This window comes from Brachyistius frenatus, unplaced genomic scaffold (genome assembly GCF_029030835.1).
Source record: "Brachyistius frenatus isolate BFR_SWC_R1_liver_20210118 unplaced genomic scaffold, ASM2903083v1 Contig_19, whole genome shotgun sequence".
NCBI classification, from domain to species: Eukaryota; Metazoa; Chordata; class Actinopteri; family Embiotocidae; genus Brachyistius; species Brachyistius frenatus.
Genome location: NW_027210618.1, coordinates 2,258,533 through 2,273,114, shown reverse-complemented (window position 1 = coordinate 2,273,114; position 14,582 = coordinate 2,258,533). Strand labels below are relative to the sequence as shown.

The 14,582-nt window shown below is 46.7% G+C and overlaps 3 protein-coding genes across 8 annotated transcripts in view; 1 reads left to right on the top strand and 2 right to left on the bottom strand.

Annotated features, from left to right (window-relative positions):
• Positions 1-5,238, bottom strand: part of LOC138619085 (DENN domain-containing protein 2A) — a 37,126-nt gene extending 31,888 nt beyond the window's left edge. The window contains exons 1-2 of one of the 4 annotated variants that reach the window (XM_069695308.1): positions 5,169-5,238; positions 2,537-2,605 (exon numbers count right to left, since the gene is read on the bottom strand). The gene's annotated coding sequence lies outside the window, so the exon portion shown is untranslated. Of the gene's footprint in view, positions 1-1,553; positions 2,008-2,536; positions 2,606-3,471; positions 3,964-5,168 lie in introns of those variants that run through there. The other 3 variants (XM_069695306.1, XM_069695307.1, XM_069695305.1) reach the window with 3 other exon arrangements.
• The window catches only part of adck2 (aarF domain containing kinase 2), a 284,765-nt gene extending 274,699 nt beyond the window's left edge, over positions 1-10,066 (top strand). The window contains exons 2-9 of one of the 3 annotated variants that reach the window (XM_069695317.1): positions 5,331-6,271; positions 6,374-6,520; positions 6,695-6,823; positions 6,964-7,059; positions 7,258-7,536; positions 8,103-8,231; positions 8,757-8,810; positions 9,369-10,066. In XM_069695317.1, the coding sequence (XP_069551418.1) occupies positions 5,405-6,271; positions 6,374-6,520; positions 6,695-6,823; positions 6,964-7,059; positions 7,258-7,536; positions 8,103-8,231; positions 8,757-8,810; positions 9,369-9,509 (1,842 nt within the window). In that variant the 5' untranslated portion in view covers positions 5,331-5,404 and the 3' untranslated portion in view covers positions 9,510-10,066. Of the gene's footprint in view, positions 1-5,330; positions 6,272-6,373; positions 6,521-6,694; positions 6,824-6,963; positions 7,060-7,257; positions 7,537-8,102; positions 8,232-8,756; positions 8,811-9,368 lie in introns of those variants that run through there. The other 2 variants (XM_069695316.1, XM_069695315.1) reach the window with 2 other exon arrangements.
• Positions 10,067-10,227: 161 nt separating this feature from the next.
• The window catches only part of srpk2 (SRSF protein kinase 2), a 67,111-nt gene continuing 62,756 nt past the window's right edge, over positions 10,228-14,582 (bottom strand). Inside the window, 2 exon segments of the mRNA XM_069695310.1 lie at positions 10,228-12,823; positions 14,166-14,234. Coding sequence (XP_069551411.1) covers positions 12,639-12,823; positions 14,166-14,234 — 254 coding nt within the window. The 3' untranslated portion in view covers positions 10,228-12,638.

Genomic DNA, 14,582 nt, shown 5'->3' with positions numbered 1-14,582 from the left:
TTAACCAAATTGGTCTCTTTATATTTTGTTGGTGACTTTGTTAATAGGCGGTTCTGCCTTTTGGGATTTCCTGTCGTCATTTGACACTCAAACAGTGTGGTCAACATTGTGTTGTGTTTTTCAACCGTTCCTCCATCCAGGAGGATCGATCCTGGATGTGCTGCTGTTTTCCGTGGCTGCTTAACGTGTCCGACGCTGCTCCTGCTAAGAGCCCAGCTTAGAAGTATATTCCAAAAAAAAAAACAGCAATTACTGCCGATGGCGGCGCAAGATGTATCACCAGGTTGTCGAGGCCGCAGGTGTCGTCAAACGACTTCATTAACAGACGCACATTTGATCATTTGTGAAGCGGTGGAGATCATGTTGCAACATCTCGGGTGTAAAGGCATTTTAACCCAACAGCACCGTGTCAGTGATGTCAGATCATCTGCATACAAAATGATATTTCAGGTCTTTGGGACATAACTTTCTGGAGCCACCTGAAGCTGAACTCCCCTGGAGGTTTCCCCCTCAGCCTGCCTCCTCACAACAATACAGGCAAAGCATGAAGAGGTGTCTTTGTTCACACTGAAGAATGATCATCTCACTTATCCTCTCTCTCTCTCTCTCTCTCTCTCTCTCTCTCTCTCTCTCTCTCTCTCTCTCTCTCTCTCTCTCTCTCTCTCTCTCTCTCTCTCCTCTCTCTCTCTCTCCTCTCTCTCCTCTCTCTTCTCTCTCTCTTCTCTCTCTCTCTCTCTCTCTCTCTCTCTCTCTCTCTCTCTCTCTCTCTCTCTCTCTCTCTCTCTCTCTCTCTCTCTCTCTCTCTCTCTCTCTCTCTCTCTCTCTCTCTCTCTCTCTCTCTCTCTCTCTCTCTCTCTCTCTCTCTCTCTCTCTCTCTTCTCTCTCTCTCTCTCTCTCTCTCTCTCTCTCTCTCTCTTTTCTCTCTCTCTCTCTCTCTCTCTCTCTCTCTCTCTTCTCTCTCCTCTCTCTCTTAGTTAGGAATGTGATGATTTTAGTGTATTCTCCATCAGTCCCTTATCCAAATTGTCCCCAGACCATCTATCTGCACATTGTTTTCATTTTAAAGAGGCCACTGAGTGCTGACAACCCGTGAGCATGCATGTGTGCTCAGAGAACTCAGTGAGGTACAGAAGACTGTTTTGTGGGCAGCTGTAATGGACTCGGTTCAGACTCGCTACTTGAGCAACACTCAGCATACTTTAAGTGGAGCCAGAGCAGTCCAGAATAAAATATGGCTTAAATAAACACGGACAAAACCACATCCTAACATGCACCATCTGTACTGCTTTACACCAGCAGAGACATACATTGTGTACATGGACAAACGGATGCATGCTGACACGCACAAGTCGTTGTATTTAAGACTGCAGAGAATGTGAGAAAGCTACTTGCATGGCATTGAGTCTTTCAGTCTGAACAAACTACACCATTCAACTGATTCATTAATTTTTTTTTTTTTTTTTTTAAATCACCATGTGCCCAACAGGCTGTACAGAAAACGTTCTCTCTCACTTTGTTAGTGAGAAAATAAAGAAACTTTGAAATGACATTACCTTTCTGAGCAGGGTGAGCCCTGTTGAAGTGCACTTGGAGGAGTTTCTCATTTTGCGAAACCTGACCCCGCAGAAGAAGATAGCATCCACTTGCATGGTTCCTTTGCTTCAGAGTGGTAGCCCTTTTTTTCCCTCTCTCTCTCTCTCTCTCTCTCTCTCTCTCTCTCTCTCTCTCTCTCTCTGGGTTTGTACTCCCCTACCCCTGCCTCTGACTTCTCTCACTGTGCATTGCTCCTGCCTGTACCTCCCACACACAGAGCGAAGACACAGGGTGCACCTCTGAAAAAAGTTTGAAAAAAGTCACAGTCAGAGGAAATCCCTCCTCTCGTCCAGCCTCCGGGCTAAAATGTTTACAGCGCCTTCTCCACTTTTAGCTCTCAAACACTCACTCAGCCTCCTATCTCTCAGTGACACTGACTCCTTCTCTGTCTCTCTCCCCTTCTCAAACTTTTCCCACTCCTCCTTCCCCTCAGGCCGCCACCCCCTCCCCTCCCCCTCCTCCCTCCCTCCCTCCTTCGCTCTCTTTCTCTCCTCCCTCTCCATTTTCCATCATCACCCCCCCCCTCCTCTCCCTCCACATCCCCTCCCACCCACCTAAACCCCCCACTGCTGAACTAATCTGCAGCTGGCCTGTGATTGGAGCCCTGGTTGCTGGGGAAACCGAGTGTCCTGCTCAGAAAAAAAAAAAAAAGAAATTGGAGGAATGGAGCAGGAAGGGGCAAAGCTGAGAGCAACTGAATACATAAATAAAAACCTCCTCCGGGAGCCAATTAAAGGAGCCCAAGGGCTCTCAATGAGGGGATAAAATGTTCATCTATTTTATCTTGTTCGTGTTTTTGTTTTGTTCACATGTGGCAAACAGCAGCAGCAGCAACAACAACAACAACCACAAGTAGTGCACAGGTATGAGTAGTGTTTTAAATACTGTGTGTGGTGAGACTTTACGCAGAAAAAGGTTTGACAGTGTTTGAGTTGATAGTCACCTCTCGTCAGTCAGGAGATACAAAGTGGGGAGTCGAGCTTGCCATCAGGCCCGGAGTGACTCAATGATCCTGTTGGAGAGAGCAGAACAAGAAAGTGAGAGAGCAGGAAACAAGACTAGACATGCATACTGATGACCACTGCGATTAACAACTAACCTGTCCAACCCCACAGGCGCTCTTTGGGAAGTTCATTAATTAAAACTTGCAGAGACAGAAAGGACTCAAAACTTGCATTCTCCTTTTCCTATTTAAAGAAATACGGGTATTGAATGAAGCCCTGTAGATTTGGACATTTCCATTTGATTAATGAGTTCACTCACTAATGTGACATGTTAGATTTAAGTATAGTAGAAGTACTGTGATGAACAGCAGCAGCAATGAAGAGATACAGACTATATATGAAGATTAGCGTTGAAATGATTCGTCAGATAATTAACTACAAACTAGTTTCAGGATTGTTTTAAGTCTTTTAAGATAAAATGCCAAACTAGTTCAGGCTTGTCGTTCAGGAAGATTTGCTGAATTTCTTTGCTCCGCATCAGCAAAAAAAAAAAAAAGTCTCTTTTTTTGGACGGCAGGCCGGACACATGTAATCAGTCAAAGCTGTCACCTTTAAGCTTTAAGGAACCCAGATGGATATATTTCACTACGTTTTGATATTTTTAAACCAGTTACACAGTTAATCCAGAAACAAATCTTTGGATTAATCGATAATAAGCATTAATTGCAGCCTTAATGGGAATAGACGCACCATATTGTGAATATAACTACAATCTTATGTAATTTCATAAAGTAGCTGTGTGTGATCTATATGTTTTTGAGACAACTATAGTTTATCACTTATAGCTTTATAGACAATAGTTTATGCCCAACATACATGTGTATACATGCAACAGATAAAAGAAGTTTAACAAGATCTACAAAAAAAAAACAACCTAATGTTATTGACTGTAGAGGCGTTCCTGATGTTGTCCTGCAGTATGGGAACATAATCTTACTCTGGTTGAATGATGTGAGGTCATTCAGAGTCAGAACTGTAAAACACACAAAAACACGCGAGGGCTGCACTCCGACAGACATTTCATTGAGCGTCGAACAGCATCACCTCAGCAGAGCAACTATCCCGCTGACCTCCGAGCCTCGACCCTGACCTCGCCTTTGAAATGCAAGAGAGATCTAAAAAGCCTTGGCTTGTCTGTCAATAGCTGTGGGGGGAACATTGGGAGGGAGGTGGAGGCCAGCAACATCTGTTTGGCGTTTAGCCCACCTTATTGTGTTGCTGGGTACTCTATCAGACCCACAGCTGGGACCCTGGGAGCCCACTGAGCCCACTGAGCCCACCGTCCAGGGGACTTTCACCGGGACAGGGAACATGGCCCGAACAACTTCTCAGTCCTTGACGGTGCATAGAAAGCTGTTTGCACGACCTGTTATTTAAAGCAGAGGAAATGACAATGAAATCGCACCCAGAGTGTGTTTTTGTTCCCCCGTCTCCTCCTTTCCTTTATGACCCAGAAACTGGTTTTGCCAGCCGTACTACTACCAAAGGAAAAATAATAAATCAGCTCTGAAGTGATCTCTTGGGACGTTTGTTCAGGAAAACACAGATTATCATACCAGAAAGTATGTTTTAATGCTGCCTTCATTATCGTCCAGACCACATACTGTAAACTCTGTTTACACTGTGGGTCCTATAATTTATTGACAGTTACATACAAAAAAACTTGTCTTTGTTAATTTGTTTTACCTGTTAATGCCAAACATTTCTCATGTTACAGAAAGCCTTCCTCCCTTTGTTTTGTTTTCTGTAAGCTGAATATATTTGGTTTCTTAATGTAGTAAATCTACTAGACTTCCTCTGACGACTGTTTCCTTGATATAGATTCATTTGTTCTGTTAAATTTCCACAAATTAAACACAATCTAAAGTTCCCAGAAGTCATTGGGACTCTCAACTGACCGACAAACAGTGTGAACAACGTGTGACATGTCTCCATCTTTGGACCAGTTAGCGTCTTTGCAGTGACTTAAACTCGTGTTAATGTCTGTTATTGATTTGGTAAAATAAATAATAATAATAATAATAATAATAAAAAAAGAAGCTTTGGACATACCTTGTTGTAAGAAACGCTGTTTAAACAAACTTCGCTTGTTGGTTTATTTGATCCAAAAGCTGGTAAATTAATTTAACAAAACATTTGTACTTTTTCTTACACAAAAAACCGCAAAGCAAGACCAAAACAACAACAACAACAACAACAAAAACCCACTCTGTGAGCGGAAGAGGCGTAGACACGAAACGTCCGCTACGTTATTGATTAATATCCAATCGTTAAAAAGTTTTTTTTTTTTACAAGTTGTTCAATTTACACGCGTGCCTTTAAGACGAAGTCACGTGACTCCCCCCTCCCCGTCGGCGTCACGTCATTCCCGGAAGCAGGCTGTCATTCGCGATGTTTGGACCCTCTTGTTTGGTTCCAGCGACGCCAGCTGAACCATGAAAGATCCCGTTAGTCAACAACTGGAAGAGAAGTGACAGTTACCTCGCGTCTGCAGGAAACTACAATAACGACCGGGGAGCCCACGTGAAGGTAAAGCTTCAAAATGGTCGATAAAAAAAAATAAATAAATACCCAAATGTTGTTGAAGCTACTTTGACGTAAGCGTTGCTGCAGTTCGCGTCTTTCTGTCCAGGTGGTGTAACCTCCGCCATAAAGCTGCCGATGTCCACGCGGAGAGGATGGCTCGTGTCCTCGACTGGTGATTTTTGCACAAAAAAAAGAAACCAAAAAAACGGCTGTTTTGCAGCACGAGCCGAGCGCGTGCGGAGCGCTTCGCCTCCGGGACCGAGCCGACAGCCGGTTCCGCGATGACCGCGACGGCCCGCGGAGCGAGAGGAGTCCTCGACAACCTGAGGTCCTCTTTACGGAAAGCGGGCTTCTTCACCAGAATCGGGCTCGTCCGGACCGCCGGGACACGTTCAGCCCAAAGAGGGCAGGTTTTAACCCGCGTGCCCGGAGTGACGCTGCTGTGTTTGGGTGCAGTCGGCGCTTCATCGCGCGCGGCCCGGTGCCAGGAGGCGACTCTTCCGTCCCGGTCCTCTGGCAGGAAGTCTCTAGCCAAAGTCCAAGTACACAAAGTCCTCTTTTTCCTCCGCCTCGGCCTCCGCGCTTTGGTTCTGTTCCTCAAATTCGGTCCCCTCCTTCTCTTGTCCCCCCTGGCTCTGCTGTCTGGCCGCTGGGCGTCTCACTGGCTGGACGCCCTGCTGTGGGTGACCGAGTCCTCCGGTCCCACTTTCATCAAGCTGGGGCAGTGGGCCAGCACCAGGCGAGACGTGTTCCCTCAGCGGTTTTGCGAGCGCTTCTCTCGGCTCCACGTCCAGGTGCGGCCTCACTCCTGGGCCCACACCAAGCAGTCTCTCCGCAGGGCCTTCGGGGAGGACTGGAGGAGGGTTTTCACGTTCCAGAGTAAAGAGCCGGTGGGCTCGGGGTGCATCGCTCAGGTGTACCGAGGCTGGGCCAGGGCGGACCGGGTGGAGGATCCGGCTTTCCGGTCGCTGGTGGAGGAGATGGAGAAAGAGGACCTGCTGGAAGCCTGGGAGATCCCCGGCCTCGGAGGCGTGACCGGGACTCTGCGGCAGCTCTGGAGAGGGAGCAAAGAGGAGGAGGGCCACGAGGAGGGAACTCCTCCGGACGGTCGGCGTGATACGGAGCGCCTGATACCCGTGGCTATCAAGGTCAGCCGAGGTTGTCTCGCCCCCTCGTCGGCCTCGCGCCGGTTGAGAGAGCCCCGCTGTGATCGACCTGTATGTTTCTGTGTGTTTCCTGGCGTATTTTAGGTGGTCCATCCAGGCGTCAGGAGGCAGGTGGAGATGGACCTGCTGTTGATGAAAGCCGGCAGCTGGCTGCTGCACCGCCTGCCCGGACTCAAATGGCTCAGCGTTTGTGAGATAATCGGGGAGTTTGAGAAGCTCATGACCAAACAGGTACCGTACGAACATCCGGACCCCCGCGTTTAAACCGCATCTAAAAACGATGGTGTGACTCCATTTTGAGCGGTCGTACCGCATCACAGGACGGTACGACCTCCGGAGGAGGAGGAGGAGGAGGAGGAGAACACGCTTTCTAATTCCAGTGAACCGACCGGACATGTGTTTCAGATTGATCTCCGGTTCGAGGCCAAGAACATCGAGCGTTTCCGGGAGAATTTCCTCGACGTCGACTACGTCAAGTTCCCAACTCCGTTGCGACCGTTCGTCACCGGGGCCGTCTTGGTGGAGACCTTTGAAGTGAGCACGCCGACCTAGAACCGCCGGCCTCTTCGGCAAACAAAGACGCGCTCGATTTCCAAGCGCTCGTCATTTCTGCCGTCTTTCTGAAACGTGGAAATGAAGCCGCAACTTCTTTTGATATTCTGCCTTCCCTTCAGGAGAGTGAGCCCATCTCTAACTTCCTGAGCTCCGACATTCCTGAAGAGGTGAAGCAGAGAATAGCCAGGATGGGAGTCGACACCCTGCTGAAAATGGTGAGCGACGTAATCACCAGTGACGGTAGTCGATGTTTATGAAAGGAGGTTTTGATTGTTTATGTTTTGAAGACATGTCTCCGTCTGACTGGATGTTATTCCGTGATCATATATATGTATATATTTCTTTATTTTTTTCCCCCCCCCTCTACTTCATAACTTTGTCCACTTATCTCCACGGTCTCGTGCGCACTTCAGATCTTCGTGGATAACTTTGTCCACGGGGATCTTCATCCCGGCAACATCCTCGTCCGGTCCCGGGGCTCCGCTGCCGGGCCCGTTGACGAAGCCGGCGTCCCGGGGGAGCGTCGCGGGAAGACCACCCTCACGGACTTGTGGGACACGGTGGTGGTCAGCGTCAGACCGGACCCGAGCCCTTTCCAGCTGGTGCTGCTGGACGCCGGCATCGTGGTCCAGCTCGGCGACTACGACCTGGCCAACTTCAAGGCCGTCTTCACGGCCGTGGTGCTGCGTCAGGTGAGAGCAGCAGAGGTGCGCGCGTGACGTTTGTGTGTCGGGAGGCGCGATGAAGCGACAGCCCGGTGGACTTTTTGAACCTCTCAACAGCAATAAAGTCACTTCAGTTTGTTTTTCAGGGAATGGTCTGGATCGCTCGATTCGATTCGTGCGAAACCATTCGTCGCGTTTTCATTTGTGCGGATCGAATACGTTGAAATTTGAGTTTGGTTGAGTTGTTGCTCAGCTGGAAACGGACTGAAACGCTGTTTTCGTTTAGGAGTTTTGATTAAAAGTAGGAAGTCGGTTGTTACAGGCTTTTTATTTTTTATTTTTTTTACCAGATCGTGAATTTCAGGACTAATAAATATGTGTGGAAATTAAGAAACGTCCCGAAAAGGTGTCGCTTTACAGAAACGTAGCAGAACGTGTCAAACCTGCTTAACGCGCGTTTAAAATGTCCACATGTCCACAGCAAATCACCATCAGCCTTTAAATCCCAAAAGAAGCGAACGTAATCTTCAGCTTTGACTAACGGCCACTGTGCCTTTGCTCCTCGTTTTCTTTTTCTTTTTTTTTTTTTTTAGGGCGAGCGAGTGGCCGAGTTGATTTTGAATCATGCCCGAGCGAACGAGTGCCAAGACGTGCCGCAGTTTAAGAAGGAGATGGCGGAGCTGGTGGATCACACCCTCAGCAGCCCGCTCGCTCTGGGAAAGGTACAAACCAGCGGTTGGGCTTCTTATTTATTTTTTATTTTTTAAATTGCATCCGATTTGTAGCTTCATATGATAATCGTCCCCATTAAGGTCGTGACCATCGTGTTACTGCGTTCAGTAGAAGAGGCCGTCAGAAAAAAATAATACATTTTCAATTTGGTCCTCCTCATGTGATCATTTATTATAATACAATTGATCGGTGTTTCTTTTCTCCTCCCGTGCGCTGTGCTTATCGCTCAATAAGCACCGTTTGCTTCCCTGTTCTTATGGTGAAGGACTATAATGTACAACTTCAGCAAATTTGCCTCGGTCTAATACGGACCCTCCTAGTGGTTTCCGGTGCTTCGTAAAGGGCCGACCACTCTTAGGAGAGACCATTGAAGTACACAAGCTGCTAAATAGTAATGCATCAGCTGAAGGTATTCATCATGTCATCGTCTCTTATTGTCTGGTGAAAGTCATCAGTGACTTTGAGAAATAGCGGTCGCCGATGACGTTTTTTTTTTTTTTTTGTTTCGTTTGTAGATCCAAGTGGCTGACTTGCTCTCCAGAGTCTTTGGTCTGCTCATCAAACACAAGGTAAAATATTACCACGTCACACTCACCAAGGGCAACCAGGAAAAAACACAAACACACACACACACACACACACACTTGTGATCTGTGGTGTCTCAGTTAATCACAACAGGCAGTTCTGACAGAGCTGTTGCTGTTGCCGTGGTGCCGACCGGTTTTTCCCTCAAGTAAAATTGCCCAAAAATAAATTCCTGTCGCGTTACGTTGTCAGTTTTTAAACCTGAAGTTTAATGTCGGAGAAATCCCTGTACTGCGGTTCGTTCGACGTGGATGCCGGAAAGCTCTCGCTTTGCAGACGGCTGATTCACGCTTTGAAAATGAATTCATTCAAGGGATCGCAGGTAGACAAACATCCTTTTTCCACCCGACCTGTGAAATGAATTGCGGTATTTGCCACGCCGCATCAGAAGTGTTTCTGTCTTATGCAGGAAGCAACGTACTTGTCCGTAATGTCAGTTACAGGAAGGAAGGTCCTGGTTCAGCGCTTGTAATACGCCTCAACCTAACTGAACTAGCCGTACCAGATTGCTCATCCATGTTGTCGCCGATCGTTTTTTCCAGGTCAAGCTGGAGAGTAACTTTGTGTCCATCGTGTTGGCCATCATGGTGCTGGAGGGTCTGGGCAGGTCACTCGATCCCAACCTGGACATCCTGGATTTGGCCAAACCCCTGCTGCTGAAGAACTGTGCCTCGCTGCTCTGATGCACAACGGACCACGCACAAGTTCACCTGCCGATGCACGTCCTCGCGGCGAAAAGATTCCGCGCCGCAAACACCTCGTCGCGGTTTACACGTCGGTGGGTCGTTCCACACTCGTCACTCGTACTCTCGAATTACGCCGCCCGCTATCTTGCGAGTATTTCAACCCGCTGAAATAAACCTCGAATGAAGGACTACTTTACAACCAGTCTTAGTTCGTCGAGTGCTCACGGATGAGTCACACGAGGCGTCGGAGACCATTCGTAGCGATTTAAGTTGTGAATACAAAATACAGCTAGAATCCTTAGTTGGGACTCAAAGGCATATTTTTGCTTTTTTAATTACCATGATAGATCTCAGGATGTCTTTCATCACGCCATCTTTTATTGCGTATTAGATAGTGTTGTCTGATGGACCATATTTGCTTGGGTGAATCCCGATGTACTGTTAACGTTTGTTCTTGTACACCAACAGTGTGAAGCTGCTTGGCTGATTGTACCGACGACTGACCCTCGTGTTTTAACTTCCATCAAAACAGTGGGAACCCCATGAATTATTCATATCAATAAAAAAAAAAATTAAAAAAAGGGAATCCACGCTAACGGATCTTATTCTTTCCTTTGCTGCCGCTGCCGACTTTTTCTGCTGATTTTTTTTTTCCCCTGGGCCTTTTAAAAGGGAGACTTCAAAGCAGGAAATGCACTACATCAAGGGCACGGCGTCCATTAATTTACAATTTTATTAAATCTGTCAATGAAAAACACGGACAAGACGCGATTCTGTCAATGTCATCAGGAAGAACAGTCAGCATGGCTGAAAGAGTGAGATCAGGAGGTTTTGGTGCGAAGAAAAAAAAAAAAAAAACTCACCACATACCCTTTTATTGCAAAACTGTTGATTTTTTTTTTTTTTTTCATCACCATCAAGAGCGCAGAGAGAGCAGCACTGTTCAAGTAAGGAGGGAGGGGAGAGGTGACAACTGTGTAAAAAAAATCTTTCAATAATAATAATTAATAATAATAGTAATGACAAAAGAAATAAAAACATCTCTAATAGACAAACACAATCACCTCAGTATAAGACGAGATTCTGTCACGGTCACAACAACCAGAGAAAAGTTGTTTTCTTTTTTTTTTTTCCTATTTTTTTTAATGAATTAAATAGTTTTTAAAAATATCTCACCATTTACTTATACTCATCTTTTTTTTTTTTCATTTATTGCGAAAAATAGGCAACTGGACTAATTGTGATGATGCGAGTTCTGTTTGTGTGTGTGTGTGTGTGTGTGTGTGTATAAGTGTGTGTGTGTGTGTGTGTGACAGAAATAGAGATAAAGTGGAGAGATAGTGGAACGTCTTGGAGCGTTGGCACCGAGAGCAGCAGCAATGTGTGGCGATGCAGTACTCTCATTCAGCCACCAGGTGGCACAGTTCAGTCTGAGCTTTCCTCCAGGGTTGAGCTCCAGCAGCTTGCCCCTCGCACTATATCAGAGGAAGTCAAGTTCTGCCAACAACAGCCTCCGGGTTTGTTTGTTTGTTTGTTTGTTTTTTTTGTTTTGTTTTTGGAATGATGCTTGTGTGTTGAATCTTTGTCCACGGTCGCTTATCTGCGTTGCCAAATCTCAGTTCTATGTACAAAGGTTTCAAATCCCTGAAGGACATCTACAAAGACAAGTGCAACCTCCGTGTGACCATCCCCTTTCTGGAGAAGCTCGGGGATAAAAGGGTTCTTCTTCTTCTACAGGACAAAAAAGGTGGGAGGAGTACCAATCAGATCCGGTAAACGTGCCACAGTAGGAATCAACAGAACTGTCCTCGGGAGTAGAAGTCAGGAATGATGGCAGAGGATCAAGATTTAGGAATGTCAAAGGTTAACGGAGAAGAAAGGGGGAGAGGGGGGGGGGATCTTCATCAGAAGGGGGGGGGGGGGGCACCAAAGTATCCTAACGTAATTCTCTCTAACACAATGTCCAAGAGATGTGATGAAACAGGAAAGAAACCAGCGAAATGCACAAACAAAACAAGAGCATCCATCGTTCGTTTGTCGCATCCCTTCATGCTGATCCATCAGTCTCTCCATGCATTTTAAAAAATAGTCTTTAGAGACCAGGCAGTCCTCCTCCGTCTTCGCCTGGTAGTATTTTTGTTCTTTTTTGTTCTTTTATTTTATTTTTTTTGTTGCTCATCCTGCACTTTTCCCCCGTCTGTCCCCGTCCGTGCGGTGCCCCCTGGAGGACTGGCTGCCCTCCGGTTCCCTGTGGTGGCCCCCCCAGGCAGGAGCACGGAGCTCATTTAGGAGGGGGCGATGAGGGGAACCAAGCAGGTGACAACGGCTTTTTAAGACTGGATTCTTGGAAGAAATCGGGGTGTAAACTTTTAGTCCGAGGTGGGTGCTTCTTCCAAGGTTAAAGGAGGGAAAGGTGGGCTGGGAAGAGAGGAGAACGGGTCTGTGTGGGCAGATCTTGAGCGCAGGCACATAACACTCATTCTCTCACAGTGACTCGCGCACTCGTCCGTGTTTGAGGCCCTCGCCGTGGAAAGGTCACGGCAGACGGAGCCGTCGGCGCTGCAAGCAAGACCGCCCGTTGAACTTTCCCTCCCCGTCGCCGAAATGATCAGCGGCCGTCGGCGGCCCCGCGACGGCTTCGAACAAGTTCAAACTGAAGAGTCGGGAGGAGATAGGCGGGCGGGTGCAAGAGGCTGGCTGACATCTTGACGGCAGAAGAGAAGAAGAAAGCAACATTTCCTCCGGACGAAGCCTGACCTCCCTTTTCCAACGTGGGGCCGCATCCGTCCTGGAATGATCCGCTTCTTTTTGGGAAATGTTTCGGAAGACACGGCTGCTATGTCACGTTATCTCCACGGGCTTGTCTTTACATTCCTTTTGGGAACAAATGTGTGCGAGTTAAGCCTCGTCGTGTGAGCATGTGATGGATGTGTGTGAGATGGGACAGGAAGGAAGTCTTTCTCGTCTCTGATTTTTCGTCTCCACCTTCTCTCCACTTTGCAGTTCCACAGGCTGCCGCCAGAGGGTGATGTTCGGGCTAACTGTTGGGGGGAGGGCGGGGGGTAGGGAGGGGCTGGGGGGAGGGGGGGGTACAAGAGGAGGAGGACGTTTGATCAGAGTTTGTGGCTACGAGTTGAGCCAGGGGTGGTTGAGGCATTCGCCGGCCGAGGCTCTCTTCTCGGGCACCATCTCCAGCATGGGCAGAAGGAAGTGCGTGAAGTGGCCGGCGTCTTCGTGCAACCAGCCGTACTTTTCCACCAGCACGTCGAACAGGGACCACGGCTTCAGCTTGGTGATGTGCCGCAGCTCACCTGCAGGGGGCCACATAGAGCAGAGTCAGTGACGGTACGGGAGGGTGTGAGGAAGGCAAAGGGCAGCAATCGGAAAGGGTCGGTCCACACACATTCTGGAAAAAAAAACGTTCTTTAACTTAAAAGAATGAGACTGGTGAGAGATATATATATATATATATATATATACATATATATTTTTTTTTTCTTGTTTTCATCAAATCCCAAGAAAAAGAACAAAACATTTCTGAGTGAATTGGCATGTTCCTTTAATACTATTAACATTCGCGCCTTTTGTTTATTTTGATCCAATCCCACATTCACCACCCTGCTGCCTCAATACTCACGAGAGCACCAAATTCGTATGAATCCGCAGCTGAAATTTCAGTATCCCGTTTACTACCGTTTGATATACTTTTGTTCGCCTTTAAAAGAACGCGTCACCGGTTTAGGAACAAGCGGGAAGTCAGAAAGTCCTGAAAGAAATGGCCGTGGTATTGGTGGTTTTGAGCTTCTCCTGGGATTTCCTGATAATATGAAAACCATAAAACATCAGCAGCCTTATTCTTGAACTACATATAGCGCCGTTTAGCCATGAGAGTTTTAGTCTTTCTGTCTCGGATCTCAGCCTCCACCCAGATACAGTGGAGTTGAACAAAAGTTCATTTGTGGTACTCGCAGCTTTGAAATCTTGACAATTCAGCAGCAACATTCATTTTTGAGAACAATGCCTGTTACTCTGAATAATCCAAAAATATATACATACATTCACAGTAATAAAAAAAAAAAAAAAAAACAGTATGTAGGTAGTCCATTCTTTTACGAAGCAGACAATATACTGTTATGTAGAGGACAGCGTCGGTGAACGCATTAGTAATAGGATACTGATGACAGGTTTATCACCACTATGTAATTAGCTAAACATTCAGCACTTCTTTGTTTTATTTTTTTGGAGCGTTAATGACTTTATTTTCATTAATAACATTGTTTGATTTCTCAGAATCTAACAAGGTGATTGTTACGCACACACAACAACAACAACAACAACAACAGCAGAGACGTCTTCGAATATAACTTAAGGCGGTTCTTTTTTCTGTTGTTACCATTGGAGCTGATATTGCTGCATTTATCTATACTTTATAGTTTAGGTGACGTACTATGAACCTCGACTCTACTGTAGAGTTGTTGGGATGTTTTGTTTTTGTTTTGTTTTGTTTTTAAAGATGTTGGTGCTGAATTTTATGGATCGAACAGTAAAATGGTACTTTTCTTTTTGGGTATTTGGGTGAACCGGCCTTTTAACCACTATGGAGTCCATGACTCTCATGGTCCAAACAGCAGCTGACTTCACTAATTACTTCACCTCTCTCTGTTCGAGGGTTTGGTAAGCAGTGAGGAGCTGTAGGGTCGGAGTGAAAACCTGCAGTCTTGGCTGAAATACACAAAGAGCAGAAGGTAAGAGATGGACAGAAATAGACAGAGAGGTAATGGAAGTGGACAAGGAGAGGAAGGTGTTCATTATTCAGGAGAGGAGGGAAACGGTTGGCCGGGCGTACTGGTCTGACAGAGAAGAAAGAAAGTGTGGGAGAATTAATGATGGGAGCCATCAAGACCGTAGGTCCAGTTCAAATCCCGGCTGCCATGGTAACCTCTCTCTCCTCTGCACTGAGTGAAGAGCACAAGATGGGGGAATGGAAAGAATTCCCTCACATTGCACAAGAAATTTAGTTGAAATGCAATTTCTGACTACTAATTATCTTTAGGTCATTCATTCATTCCC